Source organism: Pieris napi, chromosome Z, assembly GCF_905475465.1.
Source record: "Pieris napi chromosome Z, ilPieNapi1.2, whole genome shotgun sequence".
NCBI lineage: Eukaryota > Metazoa > Arthropoda > Insecta > Lepidoptera > Pieridae > Pieris > Pieris napi.
Genome location: NC_062259.1, coordinates 11,686,638 through 11,707,473, shown reverse-complemented (window position 1 = coordinate 11,707,473; position 20,836 = coordinate 11,686,638). Strand labels below are relative to the sequence as shown.

General features: G+C 34.1%; 1 protein-coding gene across 4 annotated transcripts in view; it reads right to left on the bottom strand.

Annotated features, from left to right (window-relative positions):
* Positions 1-1,979: 1,979 nt before the first annotated feature.
* Positions 1,980-20,836, bottom strand: part of LOC125062341 (dystrophin-like protein 1) — a 150,847-nt gene continuing 131,990 nt past the window's right edge. For 2 of the 4 annotated variants that reach the window (XM_047668180.1, XM_047668179.1), the window contains 3 exons: positions 14,200-14,427; positions 13,422-13,556; positions 1,980-2,384 (listed from right to left, as the gene is read on the bottom strand). In XM_047668180.1, coding sequence (XP_047524136.1) covers positions 2,169-2,384; positions 13,422-13,556; positions 14,200-14,427 — 579 coding nt within the window. In that variant the 3' untranslated portion in view covers positions 1,980-2,168. Of the gene's footprint in view, positions 2,385-6,041; positions 8,947-13,421; positions 13,557-14,199; positions 14,428-20,836 lie in introns of those variants that run through there. The other 2 variants (XM_047668178.1, XM_047668177.1) reach the window with 1 other exon arrangement.

Genomic DNA, 20,836 nt, shown 5'->3' with positions numbered 1-20,836 from the left:
TCAAATTTTTATCCAACTTTCACCAATAAATATACTATGAAATAGTATAATGGTTTATGTAAACTTAATAACAATTATTGTTCGCAAATCTTACCAAAATTGTCGAAAACACGTCGTTTATAACCTAGATATTAAATAAAGCCAATCATGTATTTTGTCAGCGCCTATGAACTTGTTGGTTTGTCTTAATTATTATTGAGATATATTTTATTAATATAGCCTTACTTCAACTAACTTATAAAGTACTTAGTAAGCTGTCAAGACGTATCATTAAAAAATTATCACTATAAAAGTAATCCAAAAATTGGGAGACATGCTAAACGCCGTGCTAAAACGCAGCCTTAGTTCTTACTTTGTTTACGTCAAAGATATATACTTTTTTTCAATATATTCCTGGGCTAAAAAATTGCAAAGCGAGGACTCCTACAAATAAGTGTAAGTTCGCTTAAGTGTCAGCCTTCGCGTAAGATTTCAGCGAAACTTAGTACTAACTGTATGTTAAAAACCTATTTCATTTCAACTAAATGCCTAGCGCTCTTGTCTTGACTCTAAATCTATAGTTTACTTAATTAAAAGTAAATATAGTAATTTTCACTAAAACGTCGTCTTTTTGGTACCTACACAATTAGTATTTATAAAAACGTATTCTTTATCAGAGATTTTATTAAACTTCCACTTGGACATCGCAAACGATCGTTTATTGAAGCGGAGTGTGGAAGGTTTTCTATCGATATCAAATTGCCGGCTTTTGTAGTAAAATAAAGTAAAATAATAATCTAGTTACATAACAGTACAATATGTGACAATTCAGTGGTTATACAATACTGTAGCGGCTGTCCCTGTTTTTACTGGACAGATGTTTGGCCTCAATCCCACCTTCCTTGCGATTCTGTAACTCACACAGCGGTTTTAACAATAAACTACAAACTCCCTCCTTATCAGAATGCCAAATCGTAAAATGACTGCTTTACGACTGATTTGAGCGCGACCGCCGCGTGAGTTACAGAATCGCAAGGCTGATATTAAGTGAGATGTGACCTATTGGAGGGCCATTTTAACCGCCGATTACAGTAGATCTCACAATGTTTGTATCCCAATGTAGTTCGTGTAGAACACAAACTCACTATTTTAGTCAAGGCCGCTATTGGGAGTCGTTATATCGATACATCGCATTACTGACCCTGATTGATTAATAAATTGTTTTAATATGAGAAAGACACAACTGATTAAAGTCGTTGCAAACAGCAAATACATATTACGATTGATTGCTGGACGAATGATTTATTGGCTCCACTTTGACAATAATAATTTCTAATGAATAATAATAACCGGACGAAATACAAGATCACAAAGTTATAATGTTTAATTGGTCTCAGATAACTTAACTATTGGATAAGAGATCACTATTTTGTTCGCTGAAACGCAGAAAACATATAATATAGCGTCTTAATAGTATTTTATAGTATCTTGATTTTAAAGGCAAAATGTCGCCCTTGGCAAAATTATTATAGTTTTGTCTGTTGCTGTTTATAATTAACTAGTAAATTATTGCTAATATTATATAAAACTAATCATCATCATTAATTATTTGCGAATGTAATTACGAATAATACTTATATCGTCTTGAACTACTAACTATAAGATGAATAACATCCTCAAACAACAACATATTTCTTTATCTATAACATGAATTCTTGATAAGTAAGCCTTGTATAAAGGCTGATTTACATTATCTTAGTGTTTAGGAGAGTGCTTTAGGATAGTACTTTAGTTGAAACATGTAAACGCTACTTGCTTTAGTAAACGCTACGCTAAAGAACTTGCCTTTCAAGTTGTACTAAAGCACTCTCCTAAACACTAAAATAATGTAAATCGGCCTTAAAGGAAAGGCCAAAGTTTGTAAAATATTTCTATACTGCTCCTAAATACGCGAGAATTTTATTTTTCTTACAAATAAACTCAAACTCAAACGCATATTACGCAGGTGCCGTTTAGTATGAGTGTTATGTCCCACGTGACTAATAAATTTAGTTAAGTAATCCTTGTCTCATATATCTGCTTCATTAGTAACTTACGTAACAATTTTGAGTCCCGATGTTTTCCTTCCCTTAGGAGCAAGTAACGCGTGACATTAACAGACTGTGTGCTCTCACCAAACTCGACTTTTGCTAAAGCAATGTATGTTTATTAACTAATATCTTGCGTCTGAAACGTGGTAGAAGTCTTCGTTTCTTCTTCACACCCAAATGGAGCAGCAGACTCCTGGCTTCAGCGAGGGCCGTGTCGGTATCCTCTACTCCGGAGATAAAACCGCTTTCTGGCCGCGACAGTGTTGATGAGGGAAGGAGGGAGAACCATCTATCTATCTTTGCGGTTGAAGATAACTGTAATTAAAATATTAGAATGAATACACTGTCTTATGTGTTACCCAATAATGATTTTAATAGTTAGGTAACGCTTTTCTAAGCCGCAAATTAGAATTACGTGATGCGACAGCATTTAACAAAGTTATAAGCATCTAAGTGTATATTAAGTGGATCCCATTTTGTTTAAAATTTTCTTGTTATTCAGAACTAAAATTGTTCATAAACTTAAAATAAGTGTAATATATATTTATATAATTGTAGATATATACCTGTAGTGTATCTGTGTGAGGTTTTAAACAAGAAAGATAATATATAAAATATATATAGAGGATATATCTTGAATAGATTTCACTTAATGAAAAATGTTTGTTCGGTTTTAAAAATGCGTGTTTGGATTGGATCAGCGCCATCTTTGGCTTACGTTCGGAAACAATTTAGTTACGTTTAAATCTAAGCTTAGGGACCACGAGAATTTAATTTTATATATAAAAAGAGTTACCTGTGATATTTTTGCAATAGCGCTATCTATTAAAATGACTTGTTACCGCATCTTGTTTAACAAAATTCGAGTCAGGGCAGTTGAGGGAGCGACTAAAATATATCATAGATGGCAGCACACTCACAAAAAGTGTATTGTTTCACTATTGTTAAGGGCCGATTTACATTATCTTAGTGTTTAGGAGAGTGCTTTAGGATAGTACTTTAGTTGAAACATGTAAACGCTACTTGCTTTAGTAAACGCTACGCTAAAGAACTTGCCTTTCAAGTTTTACTAAAGCACTCTCCTAAACACTAAGATAATGTAAATCGGCCTTTACGAAAATTCGCCTTATCGTCACAGTGGTGAACACTTGCGGCGTAAAAGATGGTAGTTCTCGGTTCGATGACCGGCAAAATAATGATTTTAATTTGTAGTTACATATGGCTGATCCCCTATTTGCATTTGTTCCTGCTTAAGCTCTTTATCGTCGTCATAGATTATATTATAGAAATCTAACGATATCCAATAAATTATTGGTAAATATATAGTTACAACAAAAATATTACACTTCTAATTTTAGATTTTACTAGTAATTTTTTAACTAAAACTTTAATTAACACTGCAATTTAATTTAATTATTTTTTACGTGTTATGTCTTTAAAAAAATGACGCAAATGGTCTATTTGCTTCATGGAAACACGTCTTTATGTATGGAAACAAAATGGCAATCAGTATAGTAGTTGCTTTTAACTAATTATTGCCTGATGGAAATGGTAAGATATAGCAACCGGGTAGAAGCTTTCAGTGTAATGCAACTCGGTTAATGTAATTCGATTAGCTCAGAGATTTTACTCCAATGGTTTAGCTAATATTGCAGGAATTAAGCATTACATTTTCTTCGTAAGCGTAAATGTTTGTGCCTTTTTTCACTTAGAATTGTCATCTCTAAGGGTGCTTCCACATCTGGCGAATATGCTGCGAATGTGCAGCTCGCGAACAGTTTTCGAGCCCTGCACATTCGCGGCGCATTCGCCAGATGTGGACGCACCCTAATATACTTTTTGATATTGTTTTTATCTATAGAATAATACTAATAATTTTAGTTTATATATTAATTGATGTATCGTTTGCAATTAAAATATTTAACCATCGGGTTGATTGCTCCAACCTTTTTAACAAAATTTAAATTTCCTGTACCCTCTAGGGCATCCCATCATTCCATTTGTCCCTCCTTTCCGGAGAACGGGTTTTGGCCAAAACTCACCGATGTTCAGATTGAGAATTCTGATAAACGAGCTGGGTCTGGATATCCATAGCTCCCTTCACACTTTAAAGTCGTAATTTAATTGTTTTGTTTAATTTATTTTTATTATCTCTTCGTGTATGTTATGTTTGCCTATAAGTGCTTGTCACATTAAAAATTGTATTTTTTTGTACCAAAGAATCAGTGTGCCGAGCGTTGGCAAGCTTTAATAAATAAATAAATATACCTTGCCTATATGCGCCTTCGGTGTCTGTACCATATTTTTGGGTCTAAGACCGACTTCTTTGTTCGTAGTCGTTACATAGAAAATAAAATTGGTGGAAAACCGGGATTTAAATGACAATGTCAGGATTCAGGGTTCTTTTTGATTAATTTGCTTTAAAAACCATTTGTGTATGCCATTTTTCTCTAACAATGACGCAATTTCAAATACCGGGGGAGAAATTAGAATATATATAATGGAGAAAACTACTGACATGGTATGTAAATGAATAGATTTTCCGACTATCAATACATTTCAAAACAAACAACGACATCGCTATGCTCTGGCGTTACGATAACTAAGCGGGTTTTAATTTTAGCACGGCTAACACACGAACACACGAGGCTGTATCTCCTTTCTTTATATAATGAGGTGTCGAGTTCAAAGGCACAAAGAATGTTTCGTTCATTAAAATAAAATGTGCAAACTAGGGTCAAAATTACATTTTGTAGCCCATCATACGAAAATATATTGAGAGTCATATCGAATGACTCGTGCGAATGAAGTCACGTATTCTATTAAGTTCAGACACCTTCGAACAAATTGATCGATCCACTGGCTACACTAGCTGGTCTGGTATTTCTTTAAATATATATTTTTGGTGTTCATTATTACTTAAAGTTTAAAAATTATTTTAAATGTCATTTTCATTGTCAATTTTCTCAAATAATATAAAAAGTCCGTTTATCTGGCAAGGACCAATAGAAAGTACAGAAGTTGTCAAAAGTCTGGGTTTTGTAAAGCAAGTAATAAACTTCAAAGTTCTCTTGACTAAAAATTAATAAAACATATACGTAATAAGATTGAGCAATAAAATTTAGATGTATTGATTATTTAAAAATAGACTTTTTCGATTCTCTGGCCGGCCGTGTTTGAAAGGCCATATACTATTCATAGTATTTAATAATTACCGCAGGTAAGAAATATGTTTATAAGATGAAAATAAAATTCATTTTTGTGTTTGTCTTTATTATTACCACACAATTAAATTGCATTACAACTATAAGCTTAAACATCAACAAACATCGTTAAGCATAAAAAGTTTCGAAACACGAGCTTTTAGATTGTATAGGAGTGCATAGATTTCCATACATTTAGTGTAGTTACAGGAATATACAAATTATTTCCTTCACTTCCAAACACGCGAACGAATTATTCATACTAAAGACAGAGGAATAACGAATCTCTAACTAATGGTACTATGGGCTTTTTAAAAAGAGCGATTTAGAGGCACCACCAGATTGCCCTTCCGATAGGCCGCATTTTAATTAGTTTGAATGTGGGTCTAATTTTATTAAGAAAATACAACTTATTATAAATAAAAATTATAACTTTTCCTCGCTCAACGAATTAGTATCGCAATACAGCGAGGAAATTCTGCCAGTGTTTAAGGTACACTGCCACAGAGACCAAACTTTTAAATTTGTTTTAATTTTAATTTTCTTTTTATTGATATTTATTTTTACTATTTAGGTTAAGAAAATTGTAAGTACTGTAAATTTTATTGTTATGATTACTAATAAAGGTTACCATTATAGGTAGTATGTTCTATGATTCTTTAGTTTATTATTTTTTTGTAACGTAGCAAGCTGTATGGTTAGAAGTGAATCGAAACTTTTTCTACTTAACATTATGTTTACGCAATATATTCCACCAAGATGTACATCAAATAACTCTATAAACATCAAGTAACTTTGATAGTGATTTTTCCTTTAATATATTTAAATGTACAAGATTCATCGAATCGTAATGTCACGAATGTGGATATTTGTTTAAATGTTAATGAACAACGTTCACGATTATTTCAAAGTTTTCGATACACGGGATAGTTTGTTCGATGAATCTTGTAGTACACATTATCATTACATAGGCAAACGTTTGCCATACAATAGTACCCAATATAGCTATAGCTTTTGGGTAATCAAAGAAAGTGTTTTAGTTTTATATTCTCACCCAAGTGGGTTTTTTGGACACAAATATTCAACGTTCTGTACTACAACGATTAAATGTCAAGCTAATAATATAGTTACTGATTATTATGTTTTAAAGATACGATTACAGTTCTACCCATATATTATTAATAAACGTACTAAAACTACAAATATCTAGGCAAAATATCAGCTTGCAAGAATATAAACATTAAATGAGGGAAAGATAGACTGTAAAGAAAGAATGACAATAGGTAAAATAGGTTGATCAGCTAAGAAATCCGTGTAGGCACACAGAAGCTTCGAAACAATGAAAAACCCGAGAAGCATATCTGCATACTACGAATAACATTTTATATTTGACTATAGTTTTGACAGGATTGACTATCTATATTAGCACTATAAAGAATTTTGTATACATCAATTATTTTACTTAACATCGATATAAATAATGACTATCTTTGGTAAAGTATAAGCATATGCCATGACCAGCGCCGGTATTCTGTAACTTCTAATCGTGATCTGAGCCAACATTAAAGTCGGGATCGGTACCTATTGTGCGATACAGTGTGTATGACGTTTTGACGTATTTATATAATATGACGTTCCAATATTTGCGGTCATGATAAGCGAAAATTACTTAAAATATTTCATATTTGGCACAAATAAGTCCATATTCACGTTTTACACACAATATTTAATAAAATACATATATTTTACGTATTCAACCTCCGTACGTATGACTGTCACTAACTCAGTTGCAACTGCTGCGGTAACTCAAATTTGTGCTACACATACAACATTCAGTTGAATGTTTTACTTACATCAATGCCTGTTGATGGAAAAATACTCTACTATGAAAGTTAACAGTAAAAGTGACAAATGACGGATCACGTGACAAATACAGCGTGTCCACTAACGAGCGCAGGAGTATCGGCGCGATTGCGCTGCGCAGCGATGCTCTATTAGGCATTGGTATTGCCAAACATTTGAATTAGGGTGTCGCTACTCTACTGCGTACACAAAACATTTATATCTAAATTTACAAGGTTCAAGTATAACTTTGACAGATTCTAAAAGACAACATTCATAAAAATATGTTTTGTTGTACCGTTTTGGTCTATGTGGTTTTACCTTCACAGCATAAACACAATACACAGAATGACACGAAATATAACTTTTTTATAGAACAGGACAAACGCGGAATCTGACCTGATGTTAAATGATTCCGTCGCCCATGGACACTCAATACCAGCGGGCTCGGACGTGAGTTGCCGCCCTTTAAAAAATTGGTACGCTCTACGCTCGGAAATAACGAAATTTTTTTGTGGATATGGGAGATAATGTATACTATATTTTTACATAAAGATTATATAAACATAGTGTTTATTATATAGTTATATATACGAGATTATAATTTCATTACAACTCATTATTACACAAAATCGAAATTTCTTTTTCTAAAAGTTTTATATATTAAATATATTGAACGAATTGGAGTACCAAATTGTTCAAACTACAATACAATTTATATAAAGATTATATATCGTAACAATGCGATATGAAGGAAAGATATGTAACATACATAGTGAAGTTTAAACATACCACCATATATAATAATATATCAATCATATTTATAACATACTTAATAATTGAGTACTTGGCACTCGATTTAACCGTCTATAACTTATAATATTAAAATATATTTCATAAGGGAACAATATACGCAATTAAATTGACACATAAAACAAACACATTTTGATATGTAAAAAAATTTTTGGCGTGTTTTTGGCACTTGTTTCTAAAATTAAAATAATATAATAGTATACAACATAATGGTAACTGAATTAATAATCCTACTTAGTAGTGTGCCTGGTCCACTGTGATCGCAATTCTGTCATCATTTCGCTTCGATTTGGGACTCTTTCGCTGGTCGTTCGCGTGATCGGAGCTGCTGCAGCTTCAGCGCCGGGAACTTTCAACGTGGCTCCAGTAGGCTCCTTTATATCGGGTATCTCTCCAAAATCGGATGTGCTCTCTGAAGGGCTGATAGGGACAATCAACCTCACACGTCCATCATCACCAGTTGCCGCTAAAGTTCCATTGTGTGATAGAGGCATAATAAAAGCCATTCCCTCATCGGAACTCAGGTCTGGAGACGAATCTTTTGATGTCGTGGGTTGACTTGTACTGTATAGAGAGTTCTGCGAGTGCCCGATGCTCATCTGCGCCATCGCACCAGCCTCCTCCGACGATTTTGAATTCTGGTTGTATACCTGGTGGTTTAACAGGCTGGATAGATCCGAATTGCTGTAGTGGTTCGTAAGTGGTGGGATGTTTGGAAACGCGTTGGAATTCTGATAGAATTGTTGATTCCACTTATCATCGTCCTCGAAATTGAGGTCTTGGAATTTCGAGATTAGATAGTTCTGTATCTGTTCGTTGGACATGCTGCCGAAATTGGGCGCGGAGCTGGGACCATTACGCCTTTCGGGTGGTGTTAAACAGTATGCAGACAGGCGAATATTGTTGTTCTCGGCGTTTTGTTTTTTTTTTTTAGTGTGTGAACTTTTGTTGAGCACGGCATCGTCGTTTGGTGAATCTCCGTTACAGAGTCCTTCTTTATTGATGTTTCCAGTTTTTCCCTAAACATGTAATGAAATATATTGATACGTAAACTGCACAATATAGTATCAGGCTAGCGTTCTTTGTGTCCAAATACATACAAGGTCCTCCAAAACACATCTAACTCATGGAGGCTTCTGTGTATTTGGATTTATGCTTTAAAGCCTTTTAAAGCTTCACAATGATCCAGCTTTAACTGTTAATTTAACTATGTTAACTAAAAACATTCTACTACATAAGCTTAGTAAATTAATATGACTAAGGAAAAATATTTTAGCAAGTTATAGTTATGTTAACATAGAAAGATGTTTCCTTGTCATATTTAATTTAAACTGATAATGATAATTAACATAACAAACACAAAAATGAATAAAAACAACATCAAGAAGCGGGTTAAAAAGATATTCGTGTAACGAAGATATGAAAATGAATGAGAACTTTTAACAAAATTCTTTATTCATGAAGCGTGAAGACGCTGTTGATTGGTCTCGCGGTGTGTTTTCTTTATTCAATACATTATTCCCAGGAGATAATAATTGTTTTATAAGGCCTTTAAAGAAATTGAGCCACGGATGATGAAATTGTTTAACGAACACGTACAATGTCGAATTAATGAATTATACATTTTAGTCTTATAATTGACATGCCAAAAACTTTTTACAAACCTACGTTACATTTCTGAATTGATATTACGTCTTAAGCGTGTGTGCTCAACCGTATACCGCACTTTATTATTTTTTATATTTGCGAAATTATTATTTGCTTTCGCAGTAAAATATTGTGTAGAATAACTTAGTAATATCAAAAACATGTTCCTCACCCATACTTGGAAAGCGTGAACAGTCCTTATTTATCTCAATGGAGACCTAAAACTCAGCATGTCATCGCCTAAACAGTGATAAATATTAACGTATTCTTATAGTCCATCATAATAGGTAAAAAAAAGGCCGGCAACTTGCCTGCACACTCCAGCGTCATACCGGCAACAAGTATTTGGTACGACCCAGTTGCTCAACGACACTTAGGGTAAGATTCAGAGTCTAGGCTAAGTATGGCTCCCGTTTGTCAAAGGAAAAACGTTTAACACCCGAGAGTACTTGGCGCTAGGTTACGAATATGTCTTTAAAGCAGTAAATTATTTGTTAACCGATTTCGAAAATTCGAAGGAGGAAGTTATGCATTAGACGTACGCTTGACCATACATAACAATATAAGAAGAGACGCACTGTCCAAAGTGGATCTGGATGGTCTGGTGGATCAGTGAACGTCCGATAGACAAGATTAGGGGGCGTCCATAAATTACGTGAGGTGATTTTTTTAATTTTCTGTTCCTCCCTCCCCCCCTGGTGAGATGTCGTGAGATTTTATTCAACCCCCTCCCCCAACCCCCAATCTCACGTGAGATTGTGGGTTGGGGAATGTGTGTGGGGGAGAATGTGGGTTTCTTACGTAAACGCGTTGGATTGTTATTGTATAGAGAAAAAAAAATTTACGACTAGTTAAGACTAGTTATCAATAATGCTGAGAGTTTAATTATATAACACAGAATTCGTACTTTTGAGCTCGAAGAGCTTAAAAACAAAATAAGTGAAATGTTGAGCGTATGGAGTTAGCGGGAAGTTGCAGAGATATGGCCTTTAGGGTCAACCGTTTTCCTATTTTTTTTTTTAATCAGAAAAAAATTGCGTGATATTTGCCGAGACCCCCCCTTTCTACAACGTAAGATTAAATGAGATTTGACTCGACCCCCTCCAACCCCTTAAACAACTCACGTAATTTATGGACGCCCCCTTAAAAGCACAGTAACTATCGCAGTTACCTACTTCCAAAAATAGTTTAATATATATTTATATCCCGAATATAAATTAAATAATTGTCGTTTAATAGAATTACAGTCAAAACCGTTTACGATTACATCGTTTAGAACAACATACCGGTTATATTGACCAAACTTAAGGTCCCAGCTGAATTCTATTGTATTAGGTACTTAATAACAACGTCATCGGCTGTTAGGACTATCGGTTTTTATGACCAAATATGTTTCCCTTTGATGTCGTTATAACAGATTTTGACTGTTATTCTCTCGGTAATAATAAAATACCAATCAAAAGAAATAAGAAATTTTGTAATTTTATTTTAATGTTACTTTCTTTTAAGTGCATTTTTAAGTCGGTTCTATTTTTATTAAAGGAAAATATTATTAAATCTTTTCAGACTGTACGTATACAATGAGTGAAGCCGTCAAGCCGCTGTCCTAAAGTAGCCAACATAAGTCGACAAATGCAGCTTTTAAAAGAGCTTTTAAATAGTAGATTGTACGAGCCAAGGCTCAGGCTTTTTTAGTTTTATAAGCGTGGCGATTTTCTAAATCGTCGGAGTTACGCCCGAAGAGTATAGCCAGACGCAGGCACTCTCTTTGCATTCATTCGTCACATTATTATTGTTGCACGCGAGTAGTTTATATAGAGTTAAAATAAAATCCTCTATTATTTAAAGCACCCCAATGATCCAGAAACCGTACAGGGATGTTGATTTTGAAGATGAAGTCTCATAATAGTTAATTAATTAATTGAGGAAACCGATTGATACGAGTACCGCCTCAGTCATGTACGGTTTAAGCGTTTTAATAAAATATACTATAACCACTTTCAAAGTAGAAGTTCTAAATAAGATTTTAGAATAAAGTCCTCAAAACGAATATTTGTTAAGTTTGAGACGAACAATTTTTTATGAACTGTTTAAATTAATTATAAATTTTACTTCTGAAACACTCACAGCCTTGCATTATATTAACGGTTGATAAGTCATGATTTAAATTAGTTCACCATAGGCCAAAACAAAATTGATAATATATTAAATGGTTCGTCAATCGGGCATTAATATGACGACATATCGTTGCTGTGTTGTATTTCCGAAATCAATAATACCTATTATTCTCTCGATTTCGTTCCCGGCGAAACAGTAATGGTAATTTTAAATAATAAGTGATTATTTCTTCATAATATAGTAAAGGAAAATCAGAACTAACTCTCTTTCCAAAAATGTGGTTTAGGCACAGATTGTAGATTTTAATAAAGAAATGGCCACAGATATAAGTTAGCCCTGTTTTGTTGTGTGTGTTAATGCACATATGTAATTCTTTTTCGCTACACACCCAAATTAGGTATAGTTTTTCTCGCTTAGTGGCATTTCTATTAGTCTCTGACTTTACACGTTAGAGGGTTTTAACTTTTATAACTTTTTTAACGATTTTTTTAAAATATGTATTTGATTTCAATAGTGATAGATGGAATGATGAGAGCTGGGTTGTCAAAAAATTATACAAAAAAACAATAACATGCATAAAAAAAAACAAATTAAAATTAATCTTAAAATAAAAGAAATACATCCAATCCTTAACTATAATTAATTAAGGGGCTTAAAACTATTTAAATTTTGTTATAGATATCAATATGAACAGCTCCACATCTGTGGAGCTGTTCATATTGACTATTTCATCTGTGAGCACTTGACGTATATTTAGTAATTTAGTTAGTTAAAAGCTAAATGTTAAATTGCCATCACGAGTCAAAAAGCTGCCATTACGAGCTTTTATGTTGCTTCGTTAACAATAGCAATTGCATAGATTCATGTAAATTGCTACAAATTGCCAAAAAAAATCCTTTATATATGCAATTTATTGTTCTTCAACTTTATTTGAAAATATTGTCTGTTATATTTAGCAGCAAGAGCAGTTTTGGCTTCAACGTGCGACTCTCATTCTTGAGGTCGTAGGTTCGATTTCCGACTGTCCACCAATGGACTATGTGAAAATAATGAATTCTATGTGAGCATTTAAATTTCGGACGGTGAAGGAAACCGGCTTGCCTTAAAAATGATCATAACAGATATAGAAATCTGAGCCCCAAACCAAAAAGGTTGTAGCGCCACTATTGTATTTTGTTTATTATACTGAGAGAATACTCAACAGTACCGTTCTCTGGTTCAAGGTTTTATAACAATTTTAATTATTCCTTCCTAAAAATCAAAGAACTTTATATTGACTATATAAGTTTACCCTGACTCATAGTGGCTTTAGAAGTCTAATGCAGTAAACAAGCCTATTAGCCGAGACAAAAGTTCACTAATAGAACAAAAGATCGTAATTTCGACGGACGGTAGTTTTCATAGCAAACTGGCTCAGCCGGCAATCACGTATCAACTAATGAACCTACTTTAATTAGAAATATGAACGCAATTGTCTGCGAAAGCGAAAATTAGGAGCTATTGTATTCTGTATAATTTTTTTTATGACGGATCTGTTCCGCTCTCGAGATACTCCGGTCCTAACAACGGATTATTAAAGCTATGGGATAGAGAATACTGCACACGCTTAATGACATCATTCGCAATAATCTCGTATACCAGGCGAATAGATACTAACAGCGTTAGCTCGGCTAATATTATTATCGTGTAAGTTTTAAGCCCCTTATCTAATATCAAAGTTTCCACTAACCTGAGGGATAAGTGTAAGTTGTTGAGCGTTGATTGGTCGGCTCGATCCCTTCTCCCGGTCCTGCAAATGAGACACAAGGGCGGCAATGTGTTCTAGAAGTTCCTTGTTGTGAACTAGGAGCTGATGTGTACGGGCCTGCAAAGATTTCAAAGTCAAAGTCAAAGTCAAATCGTTTATTTCAATTAGACCATCTAAAATGGCACTTTTGAACGTCAAAAAAAATATATAAAGATGATTCTAGTTGCATTTTATAAGTAGTTTAAACATGTATGTAGTATATTTAGAAAGTGTGGATCATAGATATACGACCAGGTTTTTGTGTCTTACGAATATGGCGCGGATAGAAACACAATATTAAATTAGTAATTGCAACCGCTATTGGGAGTTACAGAGTACCGGCTCCCGTGAGCCTTAAAGCCACTTCGGACTGAACAACAAAGTTGTATTTTTATTTATATTTACAAAAAAAAAAAGGAAATCAATGGCGCTACAACCTTTTAAGGTCTGGGCCTCAGATTTCTGTATCTGTTTTTTGATCATTTGTTAATTTAACAGGCAAGTAATCAGCCTCTTGTGCCTTTTTTTGGGTCTAAGGCCGGTTTCCTTACGACGTTTACTCACAGTTCGAGCGTATGTTAAAAGCGCACATGGACAGAAAGTCCATTGATGCACAGCCGGATATCGAATCTACGTCCTCAGGGATGAGTGTCGCTGAATCCCCTAGGCTTCACTTTACAGGCTGATAAAATATTCGACGTATTTCTTCTTCTTCACATACCTGAGCCTCGCACCGCGCGGCCTGTTCCGCAGCGAGCTGGTCGCGCAAAAGCATAAGTTGCGCGACAGCTGCTCGGGTTTGCTGTGCCTGTTGTTCGAGCCTCTCCTTCAACAATTGCAGCTGATGTTGAGCTGACAGCGGAGTAGCTTCATCTTCTGGCATTGGTGAGATATCTACTTTGGTTATGCATTCCGGTAGGTCTAGGAGGTTTATGCTTGGAACACCAGGCTGAAAAAAAAATATGATTAAAGAAATAAGCGAGAGTGAATAATCTTACATTCTGACACTGTTGCGAATCAGTTACTCAAGTTGCTTTTATTTTCATTCAATTTTAACCGTTTTCATAAAAACTGGAGGACGTTATCGACTTCCAAAAATTCGTATTTGATCTTCGTACACCGTGTATAAATAAACTATCGATTCATATATTTGATTTTCTTGCGAATCAAACAATAGAAGTAAGCAATATTTTTAATAAATAATTTTAAGAGCTGGAATGGAACAAAATTATAATAAAAGAACGCATTTGTTTAGAGTAAATTAACTATTATAACTCGATATAATAGAAATATATATATATTTTTTTGGACATGCAACACGCAGAGATCCAGAAAGCCTAGAAAAACTCATCGGGCCGCTGCAATTAGACAATTTGTTTATAAATAAAGGGTTACTCTTGAAAAAAATTTTATTTGTACCAGTCAGGCACGAACTAGATAAATACGATGGAATAATAAACAACAAGCAATAAACCACAAGCATGCACACATCGTCTTGTAAAAATAATATTCAAATTCTTTTACATATAAATTAGATGGTGAGACTCCAATGTGGCGAAGATAGTAGAAATTCCAGCATTCAGTCTCGGCTTGGAAGAGGGACTGAACGCTGGAATTTCTCAAATCGGTTCTGTAGTTTTATCTATAGTATATAAGTGGATATTTCTATGTAAAATTAATTCTTAACATCGCAATACTTCGTGTATTAAAGTTAAAATTGACTTACGCGTTACGTATGCGATATTATTTTCACAAAAATACATTAATTTTTCTCGTTGTGTGTCTTAACCTCGGTACTTATCGCCAAGAAATAATCCCGTAACTCAATAAAATATAATTTTCTCCACTAACTTTAAGACCCACGCAGAGTTATAAGTTGATATTTAAATCATTCCGTAATATTTTTTTAGTAAACGGGGATAGCGTTATTTGCACAGTATTTCCGCTGATGCAATAATCCTTTAATTTAAAAATACCAGAGCATTCAATATTTACATAAAGCGAGACGTTTCGTTTCTTCGAGCTCACTGTTTGCTGGGCAGAATTAAGGTTTATACTTTAAAAAAGGTTTCAATCGGAAATAAAGTCTCACAACGTCTTTATTATTCTTGATTGACAACCATTTACAAAGCTATATTATTCTTGACTAAGGTATTCTTTATTTTTTCCAAAAAAAAAAAAAAAAATCAGTGGCGCTACAACCTCTTTAGGTCACGGCCTCTGATTTCTGTTTCATGATTATTTTTCAATTTAATAGGCAAGAAGGTGATAGCCTCCTGTGCCTGATACACGCCGTTGACTTGTTGGGTCTAAGGCAAGCCGGTTCCCTCACGATGTTTTCCTTCACCGTTCGAGCGAATGTTAAATGCGCACATAGAAAGAAAGTCCATTGGTGCACAGCCGAGAGAGTCGCACGCTGAAGCCACTAGGCTTACACTCTCATTTCCAAAATATCTAATTTAAAAGAAATCCTACAGACAACTCTAGTCTGAAATGAAATGGAGTCAACCCGGTGCCACTCATACATAAATACTCAAATAGGTAAATCAAAGTCAAGTCACCAGCGCATATTTCGCTGCATAATTGTATTTTCAGTTACTAGCACTGGACCTTCATCCAAGTGTTGGTTGTTTAATGTAAAATGTTTTGATGCTGTAAATGAATTATTCAGGTATATAAAAGGTGCTTAATTTATTGAAACGGACCGATTTAATGAGGTACGCGATCATCAAGGGAGTATAAAGCTGGTGGCGTTCTAAGCTACGGTTTAGGGTTCCGATTTGTACGATGAGCGTTTAACTAGTTATAATTTAAACAAGGTTTAATTTTTATATGAGATCTTGGTTGTATTCAAGTTTTCAGTACACAATTTGAGATCATACACTTTCTAAAAGTACAGTAGAGTATTATCAAATGATTTCATGCATTTGCCTGATTTTAGAACAAGACCTGATTTAGAATACGAACGTTGGCTTTCTTTATATTCCTCTGCGCCTCTCCTGTTTTGGGTATGTCAAGGAAAAAGCCCTAGAATGAGCGCAAAAGGAATGAATCAGCTGTCGTGACCTGGACAAGTTGTCGAAAAAGGCCGCGAGGCAGATCGCCACCCTGCTGGTGACTAAGTGACGATTCCCATGGGTCTGCCCATAACAGCTGCGCTAAGGGAAGCTATAGACCGACAAATTGGAGAGATATCACTAGCAAATCAGCAGGTAGTGACACGTCACACGACCTTCAGCAATGAAGAATACGACTGAGAAAGTGAGAAACCATAAACTATCGATAGATTTCATATAAAAATCTATATTTAAACATTATTTATGATTGTTCCTAATCTGAGCACGTCATATTCATTTTACACCAGAATATTTTGAATGCACAAAGGAAAATACTGCTTTGAAAATATACTAATTTGCAGAGAATTTGTACAACGAATATTCTTTACCATTGCATAGAAACATCACAGTTTCAGTCATAATTTTTATTTATTTGCGCACCGACTTCTGTTACAGCGGATTTTTATTAAAATGGGTATTTTACGGTTTAATGTTTTATAAACATTTAATTGCATAAAGACATCGGAGCAGATGGCCTAGTATCGTAAGCGTGCGGCTCTCAACCCTGATGTCGTAAGTTGCAAACATGGCTGTGCACAAATGGATTTTTCTTTGTGTGCTTACTTGCTCCTACGGTGAAGGCAAATATTGTAAGGATACATTTCTTTAAACCGAAAAGCACTACGACATGTGTCAGGCACAGAAGGCTGATCTTTTTTTTCTTTAGAGATAAAATGATCAAAGAAACAGATATGTATATGCATTGCAATAAGCTTTACCTAGAATATATGATTGAAACTAAAAACAGCGTTCTCTATAACTTACATAGCTGATGTCGGATCGTATGGTGATTCAGCATAGAGGTCGGCATCGCAATTATTATTTGAACTTTCATAGTACTCGCAGTTGTTCGGCGTGTACTCAATATGATACGGTTCTTTACTCATAATATAAGATATAAATATCATATAATACAAAGAGAACGATTGAAAGATTTAAATAAACAACCCATCAACTCATGCACTGTTTTCCATCATTTTGCGTAATTCAGAATTGTTTTATAATTATTTGAATTACCGGAATTTTGTACAGGTGTAAATATATATTGTATTCGTCGATTAACTGTAAAAACGCTTAATCTGGTCCGTCCACTCTCTTTGGACTCCACTATCTCCGAAAATCATCTCTCTGTATTAAATTATTAACTCACATACTCCTTTAAAATTTGTCCCCAAGCATTTCTTGTCTAACCTTGAAATGGGGTTCATTGACCTAATTGTGTTATACATATGATATATATGTAAGTCAATTATTAGTAAAACATGTATTTGTCCTAATATTGTCCCAATAAAAATGCTTTAAATGCATTGTTTATTTTTCCATACTAGATTTGAGCTTTCTAGCAGGCCAGCAATAAATAATTTTAACTAGGCAAGATAATATGAATATCACAACTGAGAATAGAATTGTAATAACGATCTCCCACGTCGAATTCGAGAAGTGTAATAATAAATCATACATATAATATTTGAAGTTGGCTCTCCCGATTTTGACGTATACGATATGAGTATCTTAATCAGAATGTACTTTAGATTCGAGGTTAAAAGTATTTAATACTATAATCAATTTGTGATGGAGAATTGCTATGATGATATCAATTATTATTTCCTATTTCAAAAGAGTTTTTCGGTTCGAAAGTTTTTTGTTTGTATAAAGAGGTACATAATGTCTTTAGGTGTCATGCCAGCATATAGGTATATAATTATAAAATAAAATAAAAATATATATAAAAAAATAAAATAGAGGAAAAATTTGGTGGGACTATACATATTGGACGAAGAATGAGACTGGGAGAGAATGAGACCTCCGTCTCCCAAACTGTTTTTGGAGGTTCTGGATGTTTCCAGTTAATTCAAGTAGATAAGTTGGGACAAATACGGTTTAATAATAAATAATAATAGATTGACCCACTTGAAGTTTGCAGACGACCTGATTTTATTTGCCTATTTCTATTACCGATGCAAGAATAATAGAAATTGACACAAGATTAGAAAAAGCTTGGAAGAGCTTTCGGGTGCTTGGAAAAATAAAAAAACGAGCATGGTAATTAATAGGAAGCTTTTTAATATTTGTGTACCTGTACTAACATATGTTCTCAAAGTTGACAAACTGACAACAAAACTACACATGTAATTAATGTGTCAAAGATCGATGGAACGATGTAATATGATAGTGAAGAGAAGAATAGTTAAAAATTAATACGAATAACTAAGGTAGCACATGTCACAATAAAAATAAATAAACTTAAGTGAAAATGGGCGAGGCGTGGAGCCACAAAGTATCAAACTGGGTTTTATTGTACATAGACGCAAAAGAGTAAGACAATTTAGAAGTTGGATAGACCTGTTTAAGGAAACAGCAGGTTCATAGAGTGGCATATAGTGGCACAGTGCAGACACAAATAGCGGGAGTAGGCTTTTGCAGAAAAGGGCACACAGAAAGGCTTTTATAATTGTATCAATTAATAATAATTTAAATTAATCCAGTCGTTCTGTATTGTCCAAATTCGACAAATTCAAATTTAATGACGTGGAATAAGTGATACATGTATCTTATGTTCCATAATAAACATATTTTATTTTATTTTTATTTTATTTCCCTTAATCGCAATGATCTTTAACTAGTATTTAATATATCTTTGTTGTAGAATTTGGATAGAAGACAGACAGAAGCTTGCATATATGCGGGATGAAATCATGACTTTCGACACTTGACTACTGCTTTGCAAATTATATCAACTATGGTCTATAAAACTATTTTCGTATTACAAGTTAAATTTACCATATTATTTATTAAGCGTGGGCGTATTTGAAATTCTCAGTAATACTAATACATTTTCTACATAATACCTATTAAAGTGCGGTGAGCTGAGAAACTCCGAGATAATCTGATCTTGAAAATATTAATATCCAATTGTGAGAAATCATTCGAAGTTATATATTAAAAAGAATTTACGAATTTATCGTACATTTAAGGAATATGTGGGTTCCTAATATTTTAATACTGAACCTCGCCCATGGACTTCAACGTCGGGAAGAGGAAGTGACGTCAGCCTATAGGGATACGATTAGTTTCTCTTCAAACTCAAAATAACTTTATTCATATAGGTAACTAAGTACACTTAACGAGAACGTACAAAACGTCAACAGAAAATATGTTAAATTGATTCTCAATTTACATTTACTACCAGTTCGCAAGTCAAGGGCGTAGGGCGAGCAAGGATAACATATATTTGAGAGCGACCGCCGCGGCCGATGCGAAAACCGCTGTGTGAGTTCGAAAAGTGAGTTACAGAATCGCAGGGCTGGCCAAAAACTCTCCACCACTCTGTTTATTCGCCAAGTTTTGAGACATACAAATTGTTTGTAAGGCAAAGCAGCCATTATTGAACTGAATTTGAATGCAAATCAATCCCAAAGATTAGGATAATTTCAATTATCGTCAAATTTATAAAAAAGCTTTATTGATGAATTTACGTCTAACGAGAGTTTTAAATTTATTCAGTCATAAGTCTCTAATTTCGCTTGGGAGTTGGTTGTAAGAACAAATACAATTTCCATAGAGGAGTGGTTTATTTTCTGGACCCTGGTTAGATTAGTTCTTCGTTAAGGCTGTCGAATGGCTTAAGAAATGCCTCAATTGGCAGTTTCACAAGGTTTTAGTAAAAATCCATTAAAAAGCGCCCAGTCGCATCAGGCAACTTGATGATACGGACGGAACTTAGACGGAACTTCGCCTAAGAACACCTGAATAGAAACTAAGGAAACTATTATAAAAATATAGGTATAATTGCACCATTATGAAGGCAAATTGTCAGAAAGAGACGAATTTGTGTGTAACTGTGTGTATAAAAGTCTAAGAGGGGTGTTATTAGAAAATTACTTCAGTTTTTAATTTTTTATGTATTCTTCAATAAATGTCATTTAGACAGGTATTTTCAACAAGGTTCTCACCGTCTTACAAATTTTGAGTTAGACAAAAGCAATTTGCCCTTTCACCAATACAGATGAAGACAAAAGAGACATTACACGTCCCGAGAGTCCAATATATGGCTACGAAAGAGAAGAGAATATAAAAATAATGCAAAAAGTTGTTAACAAAATAAATAAGATACTCAGGATTTCCGTCGTTAATATCATCGGGGAATAAGCTATAACGTACTAAAATGTACTAATCAACAACAAAACCGATGTGAAACTAAATTAATTTATACTTTTGAGTTCTTGAGAACTTGGATTCAAA